At 44.2% G+C, this 25,590-nt stretch overlaps 1 protein-coding gene across 1 annotated transcript in view; it reads right to left on the minus strand.

Annotated features, from left to right (window-relative positions):
• Positions 1-1,615: 1,615 nt before the first annotated feature.
• hectd2 (HECT domain containing 2) overlaps positions 1,616-25,590 on the minus strand; it is a 41,407-nt gene continuing 17,432 nt past the window's right edge. Inside the window, exons 11-22 of the mRNA XM_068568401.1 lie at positions 25,547-25,590; positions 25,177-25,284; positions 23,992-24,124; positions 21,990-22,078; positions 16,839-16,903; positions 16,570-16,663; positions 14,388-14,462; positions 11,113-11,200; positions 10,454-10,560; positions 7,578-7,693; positions 5,634-5,777; positions 1,616-5,246 (exon numbers count right to left, since the gene is read on the minus strand). The exon at positions 25,547-25,590 is cut by the window's right edge and continues 53 nt beyond it. Coding sequence (XP_068424502.1) covers positions 5,126-5,246; positions 5,634-5,777; positions 7,578-7,693; positions 10,454-10,560; positions 11,113-11,200; positions 14,388-14,462; positions 16,570-16,663; positions 16,839-16,903; positions 21,990-22,078; positions 23,992-24,124; positions 25,177-25,284; positions 25,547-25,590 — 1,184 coding nt within the window. The 3' untranslated portion in view covers positions 1,616-5,125. The remainder of the gene's footprint in view (positions 5,247-5,633; positions 5,778-7,577; positions 7,694-10,453; positions 10,561-11,112; positions 11,201-14,387; positions 14,463-16,569; positions 16,664-16,838; positions 16,904-21,989; positions 22,079-23,991; positions 24,125-25,176; positions 25,285-25,546) is intronic.

The following is a 25,590-nucleotide window of genomic DNA, read 5'->3' on the forward strand; positions in this document are numbered from 1 at the left end:
TGTTAAATAAGACTCGAAGCTTCTTAAAAATACCACATATAAAAGGCTTTTGTACATAACACACTTGATATATAACTACTAAGGTCCTCGGGTTCCACATTTGATTGATTTTATGTTTCTGACATCACTGTGTTCATTTCTCTGACTTCCAACTGGCTCAAAATAAAAAAGACATCATGTGTTGCCATGCCTTGAGATATGGATGACGTATTAAAGTAAAAGGAGGCTTTCTTGAAGGTCACAACACTAGCTAACGGCGACTCACACCAGAAAACTGGAGCTGCAACATGTGTAGTTCTGTGACATTGGCATTGGCTGGCTAGCTGTAGCTCAGGAGCTGACATGCTAGCCAGCCGGAAAGATGCTAGCGCTGGTTAGCCACAATAGCTCTGAATAAACAAACGCAAAGGATTGAAGCTTGTGAAGCTTCTTTGTACCGGTAATTAGCGAAGAGTAATACTTAACTAATTAGCTCAGGCAGAAATGGAAAATGAGTTCACAAGGTGAATACAAAAATTGTGACAACTCGACCGGTGGCAAACAGCTGCAGCTAACGGCCAAAAACGAGATTTGGGAAAGTTCACGTGTCTCACACAGTCCTGACTGGTCCTTAAAAGTAGAGAATTGTGAGACCATAGATAACAGAAGGTGAGTCCAATTAAAATATCTATCTATCCATCTATCTATCTATCTATCTATCTATCTATCTATCCATCTATCCATCTATCCATCCATCCATCCATCCATCCATCTACTTCTGTGTCTTTTCCTCTGAGACTGGAGTCTATGAACTTGCCCCTGAAGTCAAACTTACTCAGGGTTGTTACCAATATGGCGCCTCAGTGAACCGATCACATGGGAGAAACCAGCAAAAGTAAGCTTGATTTTTAACCAACCTAAAATCCCAGGTCAACTCTTTTCCATATCATCCATGCCACACTTTGAATCACAGGATATTGGACCAATACAAATGGTATGAGCAACTCTTCCAACAAACATCACTGGCCGGCGTCCTCTTCACAGTTTGAGCGCGTTAAAGGAGAAGCAGCTGATGACACAGTGGGTGTTGGAGATGAAAGGTTTCAGCCTCCACAGTAAAGGACAGAGGGCAAGCTGCACACATCCCCCCCACATAGACCCCGACACAAAAACAAAAAGTAGACTTTGAGTATGTGGACATGAATAACAAACCACCCATGACAACAGGACCACCTTCTCTCCTCCCCTGATGTTTCTGTTATGTGTACACAATTATAAACGTGACAAATCAATATGTGCATGAGCTGTATTTGATTGAAAGAATTATGAAAAAAATGCCTCTTTGATGAATCACACTGAAACAACAATTAAAAAAAAGGAAATTCTTCTGGGCATCGTCAGGTCACTTGGCACAATAGTGTGATTATTTTAGGGAATTAATAGGATGAAATTTGCTTAGTCAGCCAGACTGCTCTCGTGTTAAAAAAAAAGAAAAGATAATGGACTGTTACTGAGTAACCAAGAGGTGCTGGCCATGGCCTAGATATTTCTGTTTGTTTAAAGATAAGATCCCTTGTTGCTGGTGTTAAAGTAGGCCACCTCACCACCACAGAGGGACAAACAGAGAGAGAGAGAGAGAGAGAGAGAGAAAAGAAAGCCAGCCTAAGACAAAGCTATCGCTGAGCTTTAACTAGTGTGAACATCAAAAGGAGAAAGAAACACAAACAATGTGTGATTGTGTCAAGCGGCAACCTCCGGCACTAAGAAACAGTGAAAAACAGTTGCAGCTCTTCGAATGGCCACTCGAGGCGTCAAAAGAGAGTTCACCGAGTGTTAAGATGGCAAAAACATGTCCAGCCTGGCACAACAAAATGGTTTTAGTCGCTAACATCACTTCACAACTCTGACTCCCTCCCAGTAAGGCGCTGTAGCCACCTCCAAGCTTCCCCGTGGGGTCGGTAAAGACCAATTTCAGCTATAATGACATTAAAAATCAGGTAAACACAGTTCTGTTCCCTTTGAGGAAGCAGCGCCTTACCAGGGAGCCAGCATGACCTAAAGGAACAGAACCGTTAGCATCATTGCTAACACCTGTGATCACTCTATTTCAGGTCAAGATGGCTGCTGAGAAAAAGATTTTGTTTGCAGGTAAAGTGCAAAAGCGAAGCAGGTTTCCATGTGTCTTTAAACTTTAGAAAGAGTCGCCGTAGTTCCAAACATCTACCATTTAAGAACGATGTTGGCCGTAGCGTTGCAGGAACTTCTAATGCAGCAGACTTTATTTTGTAGCCTTCAACAGGATTGCAATTAAAAACAACGACTCCGAGCTCTGCGAGTAGCAGCTTGCACCTTGTGGTTTTGTTTCTGCCCTCAATGAAGGTGGAGAAATACCTCTCAGATGATGAAGAGGTATTTCACAGACTGGAGCTCAACATTAGAGCGGAAAACAGTTCGAAAATCCTCGTGTCAATGTGAAATTTCATTTTTTCTTTCTACTGAAATAGTCAATTATTCTAAAATCCAGTGTTTCCTTATGACGTGAAATTATTCGAACATAAAATGCGAAAACAAGTGGATGCACTCTGTATGTAACCCATTCCCACTTAAACCTCCCAGTGACAAATAGAGGACCGGTTGGGAGCCGCTCCCAGTGTCAAAGAGAAGATGGTGGGAGATGTTTCTAACAAAAAAAACAAGCGTAGTCAGCGAATCTTTTGGTAGGGAGTGATGACTTTTTACTGTACATACTTGTGGGAATGCTGCACTACATACAGACATGATATAGGACTTAAGCAACAGAGAAGTGTGTGTACAGTATCCACTAACAATAGAGAGGCACTACAAACTGACTACGTGTACGCAACATTGAAGAAATACCGATAAACCTGAAAGTTTATATTTGTTAAATAATAATAATAACACAAAAAAAACCATGCTTTTCACACATCTGACAAGTGAAAAATAATTACACCGCAACAAATCCTCTGAACCAGCTTGAACTATTTTCAAACTGCCGTCCCACTGCATAACCCGACACAGTTTGGTCCCATTTACAAACAACACAAGTGGGTCAGATTAACATCTCAATAAAACTCTACTTCTCTGACGTCACATTATCCCGCTTGACCGAGAATGCGTTCCTCCGAAGGGGGACACCCTCGCCCGTTTTCGGGGCCAAAGAATGTGTCCTCTTAGTATTCAGCACGCGGATGTGGACGTTTCCTTCCAGTCAGCTGCTCGTTCTTTAACAATAAGTCCGGCGTGGTGTGAATGCGGCACGGAGCTCCTTCTCATCCCTCTCCTGCTGTTGCACTGGACTCAACATAAAGGATCCATTATTGCACACGGAGAGGCGCCCCCAGATTAGACTGATGTGAGCTGCTTGACGGTCGCTTGGTAACCTCGTCGCTCTTTGTCACTTTTATGTTCGGACTTTAGACAATCTCACCAAGGCAACCACTACATAGGCCGGTGCTGCGTGTTTGAATCCGGCACCGCTCAGCCGCAGGCAGGAAGCCAAAAACAAGTTCAAGCCAGCTCCGCTCACGGCGGAGAGTCTGCGTTTAATCGGATCTTCGATGCATTTTGTCAAGCGCAAATCATCCAATCGAAGGGCCAAACCTTCGGGGCTTCACTTGACGATTCTATCAAAGTGTTTCGTTGCCGTCGACGCGATTGAATTCCCATCAAACTTGTTTACATGCACTTTAGCGCCACGTCACAGTCCCGCTATCTGCCATCAGCGTGTGTTTTTAAAACCTGGTTCGGTTCACTGAGCGCCAGGAACAGGTGCCTCATTGTAAGCTGCCTTGCAGGACTGTGATCGTAGTGCGCTGTGATAACCAGGAAGTACTCGGCCACAATTACTGTCAATACTCAAATAACCAGTCGGACTCTTCACCGACAGTAGGACGCCACAGAAGATGGGTTCTTTCCCCATCCTGCTTCATCCTCTGTGCGATACTCAGCTCGAACAGTCAACACAAGAACACCCTCGAGAACCGAAAACGAACACAGAGTTGTCGATCGACAGTTCCGGTTCAACTGTGTCATCATATCACAATGTTTCAAACACAATTAAAATGTTTCTGCTGCATGCCTTTTTTTCAATGAACACAGGCAGCAATGTCACAAAAAACAATAACACAACTTCACAAGACAATCTATATCTCGTGATTCTTCTCCCGGCAAAGCTTTTTATATCCTGACAGTGTGCTGCAAACAAAAAGCTAAATGATACACAACATATTTCCCATGCCTCCATAAACATATATCGGAACGGTCACCAAAGCAGTGACGTCAGAATGAGCACACAACAGGAACATATTAAAAATATACATCTCAAATCTTTAGTGACCTCCATCATTTTTTAAACTCATTGCCGTGTCATAACAAATATTTCCCTCTCTTTTAATAATTTACCTCTTTGAGCATTTTGTCATTTGAAGCCAGATTCTCTGTTCAGATTAATTCAACCGGCTCGATGGAGAAGCTCTGGACCATAAACTAGCGGCTTGTTAAATCACAAAAGGTACATGGGTGAATATCTGTAAATCTGCTTGAAAAAAATGGTCATATAATAATAATTACCTGAGCAAATTAGCATCCTATCACAATTCAAGAGAAGTTTCCTGCTTTAATAACACAATATTTCTCGAGCAAATGATTATGTTTTCAATGGTACTGGACCAGAAATATGAAAAACATCAAGTGACTGTAACTATGACCGATTGTTTCTGGAAGGCTGACACTGAAAGTTCTTTTTAATGACATTACTGACGTCCAAAAAATAAAATAAAAAAAGATCACCGTCTCAATCAGAGTTGTCTTAAATTAGAGCGAACACGGTCCATGTGCAAATAAAAGGATTTTTTTAGTGTTTCTCCGTCGCTGTAGTGGCGAGAAGCTCCCACCGATTCTGCTGCGAACGAACAAAGCTCAACATCGGCATGAGTCCAATAAAATAACAATAAAAACACCATTTCAGTCGATACGAGTTTTTGACGATCCAGTTTCCTCCAAAGTCTGACCCACAACCACATAATGTGTCATGGATAGTGAACGTCACTAATAATCACTGTGTGTGTGTGTGTGTGTCTGTGTGTCTGTGTGTGTGTGTGTCTGTGTGTGTGTGTGTACAGGCTGGTCACTCCAGGCCAAAGCCTTCAGCGTTGGAGATGGCGATGGTGAGTTTGTGCTTGAGCTCCTTCCTGGTTCGATAAGGAGGCAGACAGATCTGATTAAAACAGGTGTGAGAGATCGGCAACCTAGAGAGAGAGAGAGAGAGAGAGAGAGAGAGAGAGAGAGAGAGAGAGAGAGAGAGAGAGAGAGAGAGAGAGAGAAGGGTGGGGGGGGGGACATTAGTCATATGAAAAATCATAATGTTGACATATCTTGACACATTAGCCTTAAAGTTCACTTAAAATAAAAAACTCACAAAAGAAAAAAAAGAAAAAGAAAAAAAAAATATATATAGATTTTTTAGATTTTTTTTTTTTAAATAATAATAAAAAAAAATCATAAATTTTCACAATAAAAGCTCTCGACATAGGTCAAGTGCTTTTATTGTGAAAGGTAAGAGCGGAGCGGTTGTTTCCATGTAAATCATTCAAAGCATTCAAACTGGGTCCTGGTCTCAGCTTCTGGGACCGTACCAGTCCGTTGGAACGTCGATCTTGGAGATTTTGAAGTTCAGGTCGGCCATTCCTCCGACGGGAACGCGGTCACTTCCTGTGGCGAAGTGCAGGAGCTTCTTCTGCAGCTCCAGAGGGAAGGCCAACACCACATCCCAGAAGCACCTGGGGCACAGCAGAGGATGTGCATGGCATTAGCTGAGAGGAGGCCGTAGGTTGACCGAGGATGAGAGCTGTAAGGCTGTGACTTTAGTGCACGTCGCTTTTTGACCTCCGCGGTGACCTCGAGCTGGAGTTTCTCATTTTTGGAAAAAAAAAAAGAGTTAAATGAAGGATTGTGCTGCAGACAAGGAAAACAAAAGCTGTCCACAACCAGGATGTTTGCATGCAAATAGTTAAACAAATGAAAGGATGAAAAACAAACAGGCAAGGGCTAGACGCACACACACACACACAGACACACACACACACACACACACAATGACCCCCACGATAAATTATATATATATATATGTGTGACGCTAAATCATATCATTGATGAGGACATTCGTGAAGATGCATCAGAGGAAGTGATGAAGTAACGATGAAAACTACTCAGAATATGACGAAGAGACATTCAGTGCAATGCAGATGTCCTTTAAATATTCATAAAACCAGTCAGTGTTGATTTTGTCAAACTATACTCAAATCTTTTTTTATATAATTTGTATAAATGTGACGTATATGACGTGTGCTGATACAACTTTTCTTCAACATATAGGAGTTAAACAATGTGTATTGTTCACAAAAACCTCATTTATAAAAATATCTAACGGAACATTAGGTGATAAAATATGTATTATTGTGGATTTATAGCTATAATGGGGCAATTATTTCAGACCGGGATCACAGAAGGATAAAACAAATACAACAGGTCAACTTTTGTGCTGACAAGAAGATAACGATGTGTGTGTGTGTGTGTGTGTGTGTGTGTGTGTGTGTGTGTGTGTTTGATTTGGACTGAACTAACTTCATGTCCTTTTTGATACAATGTGTGTTTATGTCCGTGTGTTTGTTTGTGTGTGTATGAAGTGTCTGCACATCTCAGTTTAAGGACATTTGGACAGCTCTTCCTCTGGTACGTGACCAGATAGATAAGCGGTCAGTCGGGACAGAAGGTTTTTTGTTTTAAAGTGTGTTTAGTTTCATTGATTGTCCTGTATCGGTTCATCGGGAGTCAAAGTCTGAGCACGTACAGATTATTGATGCTCGTTAGTCATGTGTTATTTTAATCCCTTTTAGGATATGGTTTTCAACAGTTGGAAGTATTTTGAAATGGTGGATGTTTTGATATGAAGTGTCTCCAAGGAGGTCCAGAAATGATGCTGTAAAATGTTGGTGTGTACACACAGTATTCAAGTTGTGTAACAGGCCCGCAGCTGCTTTTTTGTCTGCAACGTGCTGATTAATATTATCAAAGGATGACAAGTGTTTGCTTGTCCTCCTCCCCTACTGCACGAAACAAAGGGACATAACTGTGTGTGTTGCTGTGTGTGTGTGTGTGTTTGTGTGAGAGAGAGCTATTTCTTGTTACAAAATCAATGTTTTGCATTGAAAATTAGCAGCAAATAGCTGCAAATAGCTAAAATTCCCCTTTTAAAACGTCGAAAATCAAATCAAAATGATGGAGTGGTGAGCTCTAGTACTTAGTTAGTGAATGCACAAATGTAATGTACAAATAATACAATCCAGTAAAAGTGTGACGTTCAAAAGATGTGACACAAATTGCCACGTTCAATAAGCAGACTGTCCTGGCTGTGTGAGGCAGCACAGTGGGATCAGTCAGTCCAACAGTGGGACTCGCTGAGTAAGTGTGTGTAGTGGAGTCTGTCGACAGGAAGTGTCAGGTGGTGTGACTCACTGCACAAGCAGAGAGCGGGCGGCTGTCTGTGAATAGGAAGTAAACAGGAAGTGCAGGCCTCTTACCGTACGGTGGTCTCGGTCTTGCCGTATCCTTCGTACTGAGCGGCTTTCTGCAGAGCGCTCATGTCCAGTTCTGGACTCCCGCACACCAACATCTCCACCTCCTCCGGCCGCAGCAACTGTGTGGAAATACACGTTTGAGATTGTTTTAAAAATGTACAACCGCAGCAAACATCTCACAAGTCTTTCCAAACGTCATTAAGAAAGGACAGAAATATTGGGACGAGCCGCGACGCAGAATGGGGCCAAGTGCTTAAAGCGTTGCCTCGTGTGACCTCGTTTAACAATAATATATGACAGAATGATTTACGGGAACAGGACTTGACATAGAGCAACTTAGTGTTACATTAAAACAATACAATGATGTGTGAGATAAGGTAAAATAAGTGCACGTCCTTGGCTCAGGCTGCAGCGGCCGTGTGGCAACGTCTCATGAAATCAGCTGGACGGACGCAACATCAGACTCCAGAGCAGCGTTTCCTCTGAGGCGCGACCGCAGTCCAAAGCAACAGTTGACTGGTGTAAGAAAATATCACGCAAGTGCGACACAACCAGTAAATAAGCAGGCGACAGGAAGTTACGGAGTGACGGCTTCTTATTTACAAGCGTCAAGAAGAGAAACTGTATTCTAGCTTCTGTGAGCCGCACAGTTTACGACTTATTGTCTAACTTGTTGATCCAGTCTGCACACAGGAGGAAAAATACACACAAAAGTACATGGGGGGGTGGGAGTTTTTAAGAGCAAATAAAGCATGTAAAATACACAAAAATTAACATCACTTATTCATCCTCTTAATCTTCAAAATATCAACGCTTCTCGGTACAAACATGGTTCATTTTACATTCGGGAACTTTTTGTCTTCAAAGTTCAAACTCAGAGGTCAGGACATGAGCCGTCTCGTAAAGTCGTCTCTCCCCAATGAAAAAAAAAACAGAAGACATGCCCCCGCATGACAAAGATCATTCGATCTGACTCCGGTGCTGCGCGTCTCAACCACAGCCGCAAAATTAACAACCGCACTTCCATCAAACCACAGCCGCACATCCAGTAAATGACAGATCTGCCCCGTCACGTCCGATCAGACATATGTGGACGTGACAGAGTGAACGGAGGCAAACTGAAGAGCCAGAGGCGTCACCCACCATCACACACACACACACATATACATGATGTCATGTCAATGTAAATAGCGACTTAATGATGAGGTGTATGTAAATGTGAAGCTACGTGTGTATATTTTGAGCTTCAACGTTAACGTCAATGTCTTCAAATGAATGATCCGCTGGAAACGCAAACATCATTCGGGAAAGTTGTTTTTCCAAACTGTTGGCGGAAGGGAATGCAGGTCAAAAGCAGGTCAAAGCAGGTCGAAGCAGGTCGAAGCAGGTCGAAGCAGGTTAGCTATTATGAGAGAGTGAGAGTGAGACTTCTCCTCTTCTGTTTCCGTCTCGGCAGTGCAGATCAGCGCGTGTCCCCCTCTGACCCAGATCCAGGCTCTCTGCTGATAAACGGGGTTCAAACCGTCCATTTGTCCGTCTTATCTGCATCCAGACATTATTTCACTGTGTTCCCTACGGCCGCCGGAGCAGATGGCAGCTCGGGACGCCGCGCAGAAACCTTTTAGAAACACGTGCACGCCGTCCCGCACGCGGGTGGAGCTCAACGGTTTCGACCTTCAAGAGTAAACTGTGTGGGCTGCGACCCCAAAACATCTCTGTGGTCTTTTTTGAGCAGCCTTTTGTTTGTGTTCAATGTGTTCAATGTCACCACCACGACCAATAATAGAAACCCACAGTGGTTTTGAATTTATTTATTTTTCCCATTTAACTTATCTATGAATAATGTCTGTGTTCTTTAAAGGTACAACTCAACTAAATGTAACTAAATGTGTAACGACATTGAAATAATGAATCTTGCTGGACATTGTAAGCTCTTAAAACACATGTTAGTGACAATGGAAAGTGACAAATTGAGTAGTTATTATAATAATAACAATAGTAGGAACAGTAGGAAACATATGTATCCCTCATTATAATGTTTTGAAAAAAAAAAAGAACCAGTGAAAAATAGTGAAACAACAACATTGTATTTGTGGTCTGGACGCGTGTTGTGGATTGTAACATCCCTCTGGGACCCTCATCAGGGTCCCAGAGGGTCACCAGAGTTCAATTAACAACAACATGATCATATCTGAGTCAAAAATGAAGTCAAACAGAGTTTACTGTCAGTGCGCTCCATATTTGGGCAAAATATCTTCGTCCATGATGGAGGATATGAAGAAGAAGAGCCAAGGTCAAGGTTGAATAAAAAAATGTGTGTTCTCCCGTAACTTCCTGATAAAACAAAACGATGACTCAATACATGAACATTCTCACCGCTGTTGCTACACAGGAACATGGAGTATGTGCAATTACCTGCACGGTTCGACTCTTGTTCCAGGAAATGTATATTTACAGTTTATCTTGAACAAATCAGACCATCTTTCTTCAGAGGAAGGTGAGAGGAAAGCCACTGAATTTCATACCAAGACAGTGAGATGAGTTCAATATCTCCCGTTTTGAGAAAAAAAGCGCAATGATGTCTCTCCACCTCGAACTTATAAAAAATAATCAGACCTACAAATGACTACGCCGCATATTTTACCTCGCGGCTACTTTAAATGAAGGCCATCGAATGTCAGCAAGTTCACGCCACTCACAGACACTGAAAAGCATTTTTCGACTGCAATTAGAAACTGGAGGGGGAACCGGCTAATGGAAAGTTCACGTGGAATATTTGTGGAACAAACAAGCATGTCTCTACTGTTTCCTTAGGCCTCCGAAAGCACACACACACACACACACACACACACACACACACACACACACTGTGCACTCACCATGAGCGCGTCAGAGGCACACACACTGTGGAAGCCGTGGTAGAAGGCAGCAAACTGCTTGTAGATGGATTTGTTCAGCAGGAAGTCGATGTAGAGCTGGACGTACTCTGTGGAGACAGAACACAACGCGACGGCGCCATTTTTCAATGTTCCATTACACACTTTTACCCGTTCCCCCTTCCAGTCTCAGTGCCGGACCTGGAAAAATGAGCTTTTTAACGAGAGAAATAAAGTTGACGTTCTCAGCTCGACTCCGTCCTCTTAAAAAAAGAACAAAGACGCTTTTGAGCTGAGCTAGGTAAGTCACACGGCCCACGAGAGGGGGATTAAAACAGTTACGGTGGATCACGCCGTGCTGGACACGCAATCGGGCATCCTTTCAAATGGAGATGAAGCTGTTTCGCCCCTCACTTTTGTAGTTTCAGGTTGGAGAATACTTCCTGGGTGAGAGATAACTGTGACACAGTTTACCAGACAGGCTGTGCACACAGTCTCAGGTGCAGCTGCTCTTGTGTTTGAGCGATCGCCATGTTTGTCGGCTTTACTGTGTGTGTGTGTCTGTCTGGACCATCTGCTCTTCATTGCACCGTGGAGTCGACGATCTGTGCGCCGATGAGCAAGAGGCATGCTCATCGCTGAGAACCTCAGTGTGGACTCACCCTTCCTGTTTTGCTTGGTGACGGGGATTTTGTCTCCTCCGGGCTTCAGGTTGTGAGACTTAACCACGCCCATTTCCTCCTGGAAAACCTACAACACGCACACACGAAAAAAGTAGGTTATAAAGTTGCAAACACTTTCAACAACGGTAAATGTCTTCATTTATTTTGCGCTTTTATCCACAGCGATGTGATATATTTGCCTCTCATGAACACACTAACCAATGGCAGCAACAGTGAAAGGGTTAAAGTTGAAAGTTGTAAACACAGACAACTCCCAGACCGGATAACGCCCTGATAGCGAACTGACAATCACGAGGTAGCCCCGCCCTAAAGCATAAACCTCTTTATCACCTATTTTACTATAAACAAAATGTTTTTTCTAAGACTAAAAACTAGCGATTGAGGCTATAAACTCATGCTCACAATGTTCACTGAGGTAATAAATCAAGTGAGAAGTCTCATATTCGATACAATCCGACTCGTTTTTGCAACCAGAGTCACCCCCTGCTGGCCATTAGAAAGAATGCAAGTTTAAAGAATTTAGGTATTAGCTTCAGTTTCTTAAACCCCGGAAGTTGATGGCTGGTTTTTGCAGACTAAATAATGTATTAAATAAACAAGATATGACGTGTTTGATCTTTAAATGTGCCCTAGCTTCATGTTTAGAACTGATTGTTGGTTTCTAGCTGTACTTTTTTGAATGCTGATCGCGGGGATCAGCATTCTCTGTTGCGCTTATTGAGGTTTCTACTTTTCCTCCCTTTTTATAGGTGTCACAGCGAGGATGCATAGGCCGAGTGTGTCGAATGCCGTACGGACTGTAAAGGCCCTTGAGGAAAATGTGCGATATTGGGCTTCACAAATATAACTTGAGATAACTTGTGGCATATACAATAAATACAGTTTGGGTTTAGGCTTATAATTAGATTAAGGTTAGGGTGAGCAGCTCAAGGGATGCAGCAGTACAAACTAATGTGTGCAAAAAATAGAGGGGTATATATATATATATATATATATATATATATATATATATATATACATACATTAAAAGAGACACACATTGATGAACAAACAGTGGGAGAAGTGACAGAGAGTGATGCAGTGTACTGCAGGTCGGTGGGTTTATCTGCTCCACAGTGGTGTGACTGTTACCAACCTACAGCTCACAGTCAGCTCACACTGTGGGTAAAAATAACACCTCCATTAAAGCTTTAACATAATGTTTCTTCTCACATATGTTCCAGCTTCGTGTATAACCCCCCGAGCTGCACCGTAAAGTGTTCCACTGTAGCTCGTTACTCCGCTCAGAGGCAGAGAAGCCGGCTTCATGAAAACACGCTGACGTCAAGACATGTAAAACCTAGTATGAGGAACCTTTATAGGCCCAATGTGCGGGGATTTAACAGTGAGGTTGCATGTTGCAACCAACGGAAACTTGTGTGCCACACGAGAGGTGAAGCTCCGGACGCTAAGGCTGTGACACCGATGGCCCTGACGAGAGCCAGTGTGCGCTTTGTCCGCTCTGGGCTACTGTAGAAACATCGCGATGCAGCGTGTCGGACTCCGTGAACAGGAGCCGCTCCCACGAACACGTTTTTTTTTTCATGTGACAATAGAGCACATAGAAAATCATGAGCGTATTTAGCTTCAGGGTGGTTGACGTGAGCGGTTGGTTAGCATTCATTGTCACGAGTGCCTGCGTCTAACCAGGAAGTTCAACAGGTTTGGTGGTAAGTCAGTCTGTGGTGCTTGGCCATCCATAAAAGAACATAATTAGGGCTGGGTATTGTTTAAAAAACTTTCACCATCACTATGCATATAGAACATCACGTTGTCTTTGATAGTCATTTGAGAATTATGAACATGTTTTTCGACGAACAATATCATGATTTAAATAAAGAAGCACATTATCGGATAAGAGAAAAGTACTTTATTAATCTCCAAGGAGAATTTTTTTTTTTTTAAATTTTTTTTAGAGAGTAAATCAACTAGGTTATTAATATGACCTGTTTGTCAATGCCAGATTTGAAGGCGCTCAATACGGAGTTCAGATCATGTCTATTGCCTCCATTCGGCTCTCAACATGGCGACTGCTGAGCCGGCGTCTCGCAGCTAATAGTGCAATCAGCGCTAACAGTGCAATCAGCGCTAACAGTGCAATCAGCGCTAACAGTGCAAACAGCGCTAACAGTGCAATCAGCACTAACAGTGCAAACAGCGCTAACAGTGTAAACAGCGCTAACAGTGTAAACAGTCCTAACAGTGCAAACAGCGCTAACAGTGCAATCAGCGCTAACAGTGCAATCAGCGCTAACAGTGCAAACAGCGCTAACAGTGCAATCAGCACTAACAGTGCAAACAGCGCTAACAGTGCAATCAGCACTAACAGTGCAAACAGCGCTAACAGTGCAATCAGCGCTAACAGTGCAATCAGCGCTAACAGTGCAAACAGCGCTAACAGTGCAAACAGCGCTAACAGTGTAAACAGTCCTAACAGGACAAACAGCGCTAACAGTGCAAACAGCGCTAACAGTGCAAACAGGGACGTTGTTATCAACTGTAACAGCGCCCGTTAGCTAGCTCGGGTATGTTCACGTGCACAAACGTGCACTAAAAGGAATGCACCGCCAGCCAATTACAGCAAAGCAACAAAACCCAGCAGACATTTTCTGCTCAGGTTACATTTCTCCGCTATATCTGCAAATTGACAATCGTTGTTTGCTGCTATATTAATGCTCTGAATGTCATCAAGTATTATTTCTGGTGCGACGGCCAAATCATGATTCATTTATCCTATCCTTCTTGCTGGTACACATATAATATTTGGAAACAAACAGTTGAAGCTTACTGAACACCTACATTTTTATGATTCAATAAATCTGCTTTATGACGTAACCAGGACAGGTTCAGATTACCTTCTGGTCTACAATTAACTTTATTAATATCACGCAGCAGTGACAGCAGTCACAGCAGTCTGTCAGCACCGTCAGATGTGCCGAGACACTGCAAATGTGACATCTGTGGTGTGTGTGTGTGTGTGTGTGTGTGCCCTGACTTTTAACAAAGTACGTTGAAGAGTTTTATATGTACTCTGACTTTTCTCACGTCATTAACAACAGTGATAATAGAATGTAAATGTGCAATTATTTGTCAAACATCTTATTAAGCATACTTGTTATGCATTGGAATTGAGTAAAAGTGCTTTCTACAGACACACTCTTTGTCTTGCTCTTGCGATGCCATGACCCTCATACTCTTTCATTGTATCTGGATACCTGGAACGTGAGGTAGAAGTCCTCCTCTACGTTTCCCTCGTAGCTCAGCAGCTCTCCCAAACCATGAGCCAGCTCCTGCGAAGGGACACGAAAGCTCAAGAGCAGGGAAAATCTTTTTGGAGCAACACAATATACCCAAGGGATAAAAAAAAAGGTTACTGGAATCAATTTAGAAAAAGATGAGAATGTGACTGTCAGAAAGACAAGAGCACGTCATGTTTTCAGTGTATATTTGTAATAACATGTAATATTTAATGAGGAAAACAGCTTTCAGACAAATGAGGAGCTGAAAAGATTCCCCTGCATGTATGAAACACAACACTCTCTCTAGTCACAGAACATCAAACTAAGAACAAGATGTCTGAAATGCTGCAGCATTGCCTGAAGTCTGGCATCATAGGGAACTATTTATGTCTCTTTATGTCTCGATTTCAAACGAGTGAAAATCAGGACAAACTTTGGCAAGAAAGCAACGCTCCACTTGGTTGTACAGGCTGATCTATCCGCTGTATAATGTTTGAGTACTATGCTTGTCTCGGGGTCACACTGACACCAACTGCAGGGCTTATATTTCATATCCTCTGTGTGTGTGTGTGTGTGTGTGTGTATTAGACCTTCACAGTGAGGAAGGTTTTGGATGTGAAACAGCTCGAGGATCAAGTAACTTTGAGCGAGCGTCAAGAGAAAGTTCAGGATCTTCTTCCTTGACGTTGCATAATCCAGGAGAAGCGTTTCACACGCTGTTACTGAGTGAAAAGGCTATTTTCATAAAGTTGCAGACTAAAACTGTCGGGCGCTGCAGCAGGTGTGTGGGGTTGGAAGGCCTCGGCCCAATGCACCAGTCGCACAAGTCTTTGTTAGCAAGTGCATGCAGAGGATGGTTTTCTGTCACTTGGCAAGTATCATGACCATTGACAATTTGACCAGATGGTGGCGCTGTAACAATTCACTTTACATGTTGGCCTTTCACTTTTGAACTGTGAGTCTCGTGTGTATTGAGAGTCCAGCCAAATTGATTCATAGAAGCATAACGCGTCTCCCTTCTCCTCCTCCATATTTTAAACCATTGTCACCACATTTTGCACGCAACCGCTTTGGATTCAGCTGTGGACGGCCCTCAGAGTTTGATAAAAATGCCGGAGGCGGGGCATTTAACAAAACGTGTCACATCGGTAACACTTTGTGCTTTTGTGAAGACATTTGGCGAACATATGTAGATATGATGTCTGAGTGTTCACGACACATTCTGTGCCATTCGGCCAACAGGCGGCACTCCAGCAGCATCATCTTACAATTATGGAAGGAATCTCAGTCTGGCTACGACTATATCTGTGTGTGTGTGTGTGCGTGTGTGTGTGTGTCTGTGTGTGTATGAAAAGCACACGATGTGAGTACAGTGTGCACGACTGGGTTGTATACATTGGCGTGTGTAGAGGGGAACAGAGGTGAGCCGTAGTGGTTGAATACATTTCACATCTGGGAACGATCAAAAATTCAAACAAAATGTTCTAACTCTTTCTTTCATCAATATACGGTTGTATATGAATTTTATCCCCAAAAAATACTGCGAAGAAAAAATTCGGCTCTAGCGGGATTAACTCAATATTTTGAGCTTTTTTTTTTTTTTTTCAAAAATGAGATTGCAGAGCTAAAGGTGAGCACACTGATTAGAGTAAAATATATTTATATATTTTATTACAAGATCTCCTAAACTTCAAAAAGGCTTGCTGAAAAATAATAAACAGTATGTAAAAAAAAAGAGAAAATGTACTGTGAACTTTGATTGAAAGTCAACAGAACTGAATGTATAATCTGGTGGGAGAGGTGACGTCATCCTGACATGTTGCTGTGAAGTTAAATGTAGACTTTTTAGCGATCAGGGCGACCACGTAGCAAACGTTGAACTCTGGCTCCCTCCAGTGGCAGCGCAGAGAAATGCACAAAGTAGCGCACAAGACATGCAGGTGAATGGAAGATTTCTTTTTAAAGTTTTGGCGTCTCTACTACAGCAATACAATATGCATCAACACGCAAAACGTGAAACAGCACGATGCTCATTTGTAGCAAAGCTGCCCTCCGCTTGACCTTCATCGTGTTACATAATCATAACTCATCACTTTGTCAACACTTTTAAACACCGTCCGGGATTCAAAGCAGTGACGCGTCGACCTGAGACACATACCGGCATGATCTGCTGCAGGTCATCCATGGTGGCCGTTGCCATGCCGACAAGGGCGTTTTGGTCACATGGTACAGTGGGCGGAGTCAGGAGCTTCCTGTAAGGGGACGCATACAGATTTATTTAACATTTGTCAACATTTCCTTTTTTTTTAACTTCTTTATTCTATATTTATGTTTATTGACTTTTGCGATACTTGCGCGCACACACACACACACACACACACACACACACACACACACACACACACACACACACACACACGCACGTACCTGTAACAGTAGAGGGGGAAGTGAATGTCCAGCGCGATGCTGTTGTAAACTGCTAAACCCATCAGCTGATAACATAGCAGGTTAAGGAAGGAGTCACTATTGACACACACACACACACACACACACACACACACACACACACACACACACACACACAGAGTCATTTTCAGTCATTCTGACTATGCTAAGCAGATTAAACTAGAGATTATCTTGCGATAGAATCCCATCGCGTGTAATTCCTTCCCCTGTACTTCCGTGTGCCCGCTTTAGGCCACACCCCTCTTCAAATTCGACCTCCATCTTGATGTCATCAACACTGTTGTAAAGTTTCTTGCCTTGTGCATCGGCCACACGACGTGACAATGTACTCAAAAGCGCTTCTGTGGTAGTTTCCCCGCCGCAGAAGGTGTCTCACGGACCGCGCCACGATGACAATGACACACACACACACACACACACACACACACGAGTCACGAGATGAGAACAATCTCGGCCGCACGGCTGCTAACGATCACGCTGTCGTGGCCCATAAAGTAACCGACGTTTCACCGGCTCAGTTTTCATCGTGAGTTTGGAAAACAAACAGTGACGTCATGTCTTTTCTGACATTCAACTTGACTCACCACCTCTTAAAACCAGCGGGGCCTTTGAGGAATAATCCAAACTAGATGTTAAAGAGCCGGGCAGTTTGGGAGAAGTTTGACTCCCTCACCAGACCGGCCACCATCTTGTGTTGTTGTTTGGTTTTTAGAAATCTGAAGCGACGGTATCGTCCTCGACCCGATGGGTCAGGTGAGGATCTGTCTCTGGCTCGAGAGTGGCGCGTTTTAAGTCCAAGGAATCAAACTCGCGGCGTGTAACCTGAACTCAAGGTTCGTTTCAGAGGCCTTGTGTGAAAAAAAAAAGACCAGTCGGTCTTTCAGTCTTTAGCCAGAGTTGAGTGAACGACTTCAATGTGTAACTTCAGTGTGTGTGTGTTGAGGTCATGGACTGAACATCCCCTCCACCGGCCTTTTAATTTGTTTTATGTCCAAGGGGTGGTAGCCTCACACACACGGACACACACACACACGCACACACACACACACACGCTCTCGCACACACTGCTGCTGCCACATGTGGTGACCATATGTGGTGTAATTGCGTGTCTGTGAACCGAACACCACTGATTACAGGTAGGTGACGCCCACACGCACACACCTACACACACTTACAAACACACGCGCACACACACACACACACACACACAGACACACACACACACACACACATCAACATGAAAATAAGCACCACTGTACTATTACCACGAGGTCGTTGTGAAGTCAAAAACAAAAGCATTTAGAGGCCCTCGTTCATAGATCTCCCTTTATGTGACAGGCATGCATAAAGCTCTCTCTCTCTCTCTCTCTCTCTCTCTCTCTCTCTCTCTCTCTCTCTCTCTCTCTCTCTCTCTCTCTCTCTCTCTCTCTCTCTCTCTCTCTCTCTCTCTCTCTCTTTTCATGCCCGCTCTGTTTCACATTATCCCTTTATCGTTTTTTTTCTACCCATTTCCTTCCACTCGGTGTTGCTTCATTGCAACGGCGAGACGAGCCCCAACGAGAACAGATTCTGCAGCGATATTCTGCAAATATGAAAGTTACAAAAACTCAGGAAATAAAACGAACAAACTTCTTACCAAGAGACAGAATAAAGCTGGAGCTAATGTTCTAGTATGTTGAAGTTCCCCACTGTGGCCCCTTCGTAATACTTCTACTTCTACGTATTAGTACTTATAAGTATCAGCAATTATACTAATATGACTTTGTGACTAAAAGTCGTTCTCCTCACACGACTGAGACTCACTGTTACGTCCCAGTGAGCGAGGCATGATGGAGAAGTGGATTCATGGAGAGCTTTGAGAGATGTGTCCGGACCCACAGTAACCAGGAGTCCGGTCCGGCTAAATATCCAATAGTTTTACGTCAAAACTGGGATTTAAAAGATCGCTAACAATGCCGTCTGATCCAGTACGTTGAAGGTTGTTGAAATCATCTTTTCCCACTTCCTTCCGACGTCAGTCTGTGAAATACAGCGCGAGTATGGATATATCTTCGGGGTTTAGACTCGGATGTCCAGATAATGTCATGCATCTGGTCCGAGGTGACCCAGCCTCAACAAACCCACCGCTAACAAACGTGCCCGTGAGCCGCTCCTCCCCCGTTTGTGGGTTCAAAGCCGGATTCGCAGGAGCCGCTGAGAGCCTCGGGGTCACTCTGCCGCCACTCACTTGTGCTAATTAAACTCATGTGATTTTGTGAGGAAAGAATGCTTTGGTAGCACTTCATAACGACTACACACTATTTAGCATGAGTAAAGAATGAATCAGACACTTCCGCCTGCACTAAGGGCCACTGTTTACGGATTTTCTGTTTTCTTTAAAGCCTTTTTTTAAATATTTATCCAAGTACAAAACGTAGAAACCAGTGTCAAATCCCATGTATGTGAAAATGAACATGGCCATTAAAGCTGACTCTGAATTATGAAACCCCAACATTGAAATGCATATTAAAGCTTATAACTTAGCAATAAAACATGCATAACTATGTTTAAGACTCGCATACTAATGAGTTACTAATGAGTGTTCATGTTGGAACAATGCTTTATGAAATGATGACTGAAGTGCTGCCTGGTGCTTTACTAATGCTAAACAGTGTGACGTTATTATAAAGTGCTTTTATTGCTGTTATCATGCTCATGAGTTAGCTTGCCTTCTTTCATTGGGATGCTTTCTAACGTGGAGACCGTGTTGTCATTGTGTTGTTGCAGCTTCCCAAAGGAAGCGGATCACTCAAACTCAGCGGACCTGTGACTCTGTGATATCGCAGCGTATGAATAATGCACACGTTGCGCAACGAGCAGGGAAGCAGCTGCAACGCTTCAGTCTCATCTCTCTCTCTCTCTCTCTCTCTCTCTCGCTTCACCTCTTCCTCTCTCATCAATGTTTGTTCCACTTTGTTTAAAGTCCATCTCTCTCTCTCTCTCTCTCTCCCTCTCTCTCTCTCTCTCTCTCTCTCTCTCTCTCTCTCCCTCTCCCTCTCTCTCTCTCTCCCTCTCTCTCTCTCTCTCCACCACCTCTCCACCCTTCATCTTCACAGTGACGCAACGCTCGGAAGTATGGCGATTGATAAATTAGCTCTTACATGTGGGACACGCATGGAACACCCAGGAACACACACACACACACACACACACACACACACACACACACACACACACACACACACAGACACACACACACACACACACACACACACAACCTGGCCAGGAACAGGCAGCTATTAGGTTATATAACCTTTTGACAGTTCCCAGCTGGCCAGTAACTACCACTATAGTGCTCACACACACACACACGCAGACAGACACACACACACACACACACGGACAAAAGGTCCTCAAAGTACATTTCACAAATAGCGGGAACAACGGCAGCGCCACCCCGCAGTATATGAAACTCCAAAAGAGAGAGAGTCATCCGTCAAAGGAGCGTTTCCTTGACTTCTGTCCGCCTGACGGCCGTTTGTAATCGGTCCGTCGTGTCATTTTCAAATGGATGTCGGGACACACGGAGTAGTTTTGGGAACTGTCGGGCAGAACAGGCTCATTTCCTGTTAAAAGGAGCTGCAAGTGGAGGAAAGTATGTGCAGCTGTGTGAGGTCGCGTGTGCACACAACCCCGTCTCTAAGAAATTACACGTCAACATTATTATGAAACGGCAAACGCTGTAGAGAGAAAGGGAACGCCACCACATCGGGCGTGTCCACACACACACGCCCTGACAGTGCTTCATTTGTTCTTTCCCACAATATGCGCTCGGACGAAAGCTTCACTAAACTCTGGGTTTCCTCGCTGGAGAAGTCAAACGATACGATGCGTTTACTCTCAAGATAGTTCACTGAAGCCCAAGTTGAAACAATCTAGACGTGAAGACTTCAACTCTTGTCTCCGATGTCGGAGACCTCGCCACCTTCTGACTGGTGCGGAGGAAAACGCTTCATGGGAGTTGTTGCCTTGTGGTTGTTGTCCTCTGCTGGTATGTCTCAGGTGTTTTTGCATCACAAATGGAGAACGTACGCCTCCAATTCGAGAGCCAGTGAATCAACATGCTGGTGCTGTTTGTCGGCCGCTGGTTTAAGGTGCGTGTCGTCCACGCTGCGCTGAAGCTTCAGGACTTTAAAGAGTAAAAAAAAGAATGAAGACGAGAGAAAAAGCTGGATATTTTTAAATTAGTCGGATTCTAAGGCGGCGTAATCTCGCTTGACCAAACATCGATAACAACAACTATCTACACACACTTTAAATACTACATTCATAGTCACGGCAAAGGCTTTTAAACGTGACCTGAAAACTCACCTTTTTAAGAACGCTGACTGCTAAAATATCTTTTACAGCCTCTGCTTTTAAATATATCTTAAACAATGTTCGGTTGTATTTTTGCTCCGTAGCACTTTGAGAGTGTTCAAATCTAAAGTGCAATACAAATACAATGTATTATTATTCATATTATTCATAGCAATCCAAAGACCTTTTTAAAGAATCCATGTAAAAAAAAAAAAAGAAATTGCTCGTAGAATATTCAACATGCTTTCAAAATGTTTTGACGTATTTCTTAAGAAAGAGTTTGAGGGCGTGTCTTGTTGTGGAAAAAATGTTTTTTGTTGTATTTCATATTTTCTGCACACAAAAAAGGCGTGCATAGTTTGAGATATATCTGTCCAGCGTGCAGATGTACAGCCTGAAAACACACATTAAAGTATCTCTCCCTCCTCTGTGGTTTGAAAACGAGGACTTTTATCGTACTGATAATGAGAGCGAGGAGGAGAGTAAGAGTAGAACACGTATGTGTGTGTGTCTGTGTGTGTGTGTGTGTGTCTGAACCTCTCATAAACACTGCAGCTTTGTCTGGGAGACGTAAACGCTCCGAGCAGGAAACCGTGAAACCGCTGGAGATTAATGAATATAATGAAAGAACATTAACATGCTGATGTGCTCTGTTTGTGCAGATGCTAAACAAGCTACACTTGAAAAAAAAAAAACAACCCTCAAAAACACACGTAACCCTCAGTCCCCGCGTAAGACAGAATATATATATTGTTCTGTTTCTTTAAAGGATACCGTCCCGACCAACTGGAACTCCGAATAGTTGTCGCACTTCCAACTGCTGAACCAATGGCAGCGCGAGTCCTTCATGTAGGTGAACATTCCTGACAACAACAAAAAAGAGCCATTTGAAAATAGGTTTAGCACATTTCTGGAGGTTAATAAATCAATGAAGCCTGGACGGAGTGGACTGACACGGGAAGGAGAGGAGGAACGATGGAGGCGAGGTAGGAAAGAGGAAGGGGGAAAAAAGTTGACGAGATGAAAGGAGAATGGTGGGTTGTTTTTTTTTTATTGTTTCTTCTTTCTGTTTGACCGCATTTCCTACTTCACTTTTATTGACGGGAGTTGTTTATCGCTGCTCAGCTGAGAATTCGTCACAGGAGCAGGTAGAATAAACCCGCCGGGATCCTGAAGCGCTTTTTTCAGCTCCGACCCAGAGAAACAGCAGCAGTCTGTTCTGAGCGCTGTGACACACATCTGGACCGCTCACATCTCTGAAACTGACACCACTGCACGCATAAAAGAGCCTGTGTGGGTGCGTGTGTGTGTGTACACCTGCATGTGTGTGTGTGTGTGTGTGTGTGTGTGTGAGGCAGAGCCGGGGATTTCCCCTGCGCCGCTAATGAGGGGAACACAGCTTTCATTGAGTGTGTTGCTTTTGGGCCGACGTCCCCTGGCACCAGAAACACAGACGACCGCGGAAAGACGGAAAGACGATGGAAAGAACAACTCAAAGAGGAGAGGGAGAGAGAGACACAGATACAAAGTGGGAGGGAGGGGAGGAGAGAGGGAGAAGAGGCAGATACAGTTTCCATTCAAGTGTTTTGTATGCAGACTTCAATGCGCTGGAGGAGAAGGGCTGAATTGAAACACCGCGAATCTGCTCGGGGGAAACCGCTCCGTCAACATTGTGAGCGGGCTTTTCGTCCCGACATGACGTGAGAAGGCTTCTCGCGGTCATAAAGGACACGTTGGAGCGAGGGGGACGGGAAACACTTGTTGAATGAAAATAGGAGAAAGTTGTCCGCTCGCACGGTCAAAGAAATTCAATTTGGATCGAAATAACGTCTCCGTCTCCTCGCCGTCCATGCGGAGCACAGCGCCGTCGTCCCTTCTCAAAGTCAGGCAAAGTCAGGGGTATTTCGTCACGTCCGCATGAATTACATCCACCGCAATGGTGTGCTATCGCTGCAGGACTTTTCAGGCGTTAAAGGGTGACAAAGACAGTCCGAAAAAGCAAAGGAACCAACATTCTTGCAGAATTTGTTTTCGGGCGTCAGATCCGAAAACATGTCAATGCCTCGTTCGAGCTGGCATGAACGACGTACATCTCCTCTTCAGTCAGCGCCAGCGGGCTCGAGGCTGTGAGCCAAGAAGTGGGGGAAAAAAAAGGATTAGTGGAAAGTATCGGGAGACATATTTTTGGTTTTGGTCTCGAGAATAATACCAGTGTTGTCGTGTTTAGGTACAAGCAGCGTGTGATGGATTTCAGTGGCGACACAGAGTGTTCGGAACGTGCCGAACGGACGAATCAATGGAGAAGAGGAGGATTATGATGCATGAGTGGGTTGAGATATGGAAGTTTAGATGCTTTTTCTTTCTTTTTGCTCTTCAAAAAGGTTTCGGGGAGGACGGAGAGGGGGAGGGGGGTTGTTTCTTTAAAATGTCCGGATTTGAGAGGCAACAAACGGGTTGAAGGACAAAAGAAGGAGAGATTAAAAGAGCCAAACACACAGAAGCAGACGTGTCTGGTCCTAACAGGAGCTGCTCCGCTTTCCAAAACCAACACTGACCGCTTCCCCTCAGCCATCTGACACTTATTCCTCCTGCAGCTTCCCCGAAACCAGAGCTCCTGCACACAGACCTCCATCTAATAAAACTGGTTTCCATTTCCATCCCCCCCCCCCCCCCCCCCCCTCCCCACCGAGGATCTGTCATCTCGGACCCCTACAGGTTGGTCGTTAAGCCGGACGATAGCCGGCCGGAGGCCAGACGGCGGCGCGTCTCGTCTCACCGTAGTCCGTGTGGAAGATCTGTCGCACCAGCAGCAGGAACCACTCCTTCGTCAGGCCGCCCATGTCCAGCCCCGCCTCCCCGACGAACGTCACCCGCAGCTTCTTCTTCAGGTCGCACCGCTTCCTCGTCAACTGCGGACGGAGGTAGAGGAGGATGGGGAGGAGGAGGAGGAGGAGGAGGAGGTACTGTGTGAGTGTTCCCAGACCGCACACTCTGTCAAAATGACCCCCGAAACCATATGTGTGATGGTCATCGAGGACCCTGCAATTTGGAGCCGCCACCCGAGCCGTCGCGTTGCGCCTGTGAGATGAAGTCCTGTCTCCTTCTGCTTCGCTTCGGTCAGCACACTCCTGACAGGCCGCTGTGTCGATGAAGCGGCGCGCGGTTATCTTGGCGTCTCGTGATTTTTGGGCTCGTGTTTCTATTGTGTGTGTGTGTGTGTGTGTGTGTGTGTTTTTTTTTTTGCTGGTGGAGGTTTGTGGTCACTTGTGAATGAAAGCTTGGACAGCAGCGTGGGCGCAAATTCAGGAAAATCATCTCGCTACACAGCATGGAGGTCTGTGTGAGTCTCGTATCAGCACAAACAGGTCTATGAATTAGAGTAATATTAATGACATTTCATATAAATATATAGTTTGTACATAAGGGCTTGTACATCACACCTGGCGAAGGATAGCAGCACATTTTAGTAAAATATAGACTTTCTTGACATGGAAGGTTATTTCTAAATCACATGGTATATAAATCCTGTGCAAATCGGGCTTTAAACGGCAAATTAAAGTGGATTTTGTCGAATAAAAACATGCGTTTGGCGCTGGACCCGCTGGGCCAAACACAAACGCGTTCAACACAACAGCGATTGTTCTCCGCGATCTCGTGAAGTATTTACACAGTGTTTCAAATCTCAAACGGGCTCATTGCTCGCTCCGGCTTCCTGTCGGGAGGCGAGTTCGAGAAAGGAAAAGAAAGACATGTTGTGTGTTCATGTTTGTTCACGTTAGAAGTTCAAAACCTTATCGGCTTCAGCACTTATCAATGAATCCCCTGAGGAGGCAACATGAGTCGTTTTGTTCCTTATTTTCCATATACAGAGGGAGTACTTGTTATGTATTACTGCTTTAATGAATACCTTGTAGTACATTGGTGTGTGTGTGTGTGTGTGTGTGTGTGTGTGTGTACTGACCTCATCCAGTGAGTCGCTGAGGAGTTGTGCTCGTCGTACTTTAATGTTGAGGAACAGAAGGTTCATGTCCACTCTCTGCCTGCGAGACACCTTACTGACCAGGCTTTGCTGTGAAGCACACACACACACACACACACACACACACACACACACACATGAAGTGTGTGGACACGTGCATGTGTTGCTTCCGTACGTCGTCGCACATTTTGCCTGCTTTCCAGGTATAACGCGTCGATGTAACTGCACTTGAAAGGGGACAGGGAGGTTCAAGATGAAGGCTTCGGGCTTAGATGTGTTATTTAAATGAGGCACAAAAGGGTTTGCATGTGTGTGAGGGTGTGTGTGTGTGTGTGTGTGTTGTGTGTCTCACCCTGGCCTGACTAATCATCTGTTGCTCAGAGTCTTTCTGGATGA

Source organism: Clinocottus analis, unplaced genomic scaffold, assembly GCF_023055335.1.
Source record: "Clinocottus analis isolate CAN_PGR_092001 unplaced genomic scaffold, fCliAna1.0.p SCAF_8, whole genome shotgun sequence".
Taxonomy (NCBI): domain Eukaryota; kingdom Metazoa; phylum Chordata; class Actinopteri; order Perciformes; family Cottidae; genus Clinocottus; species Clinocottus analis.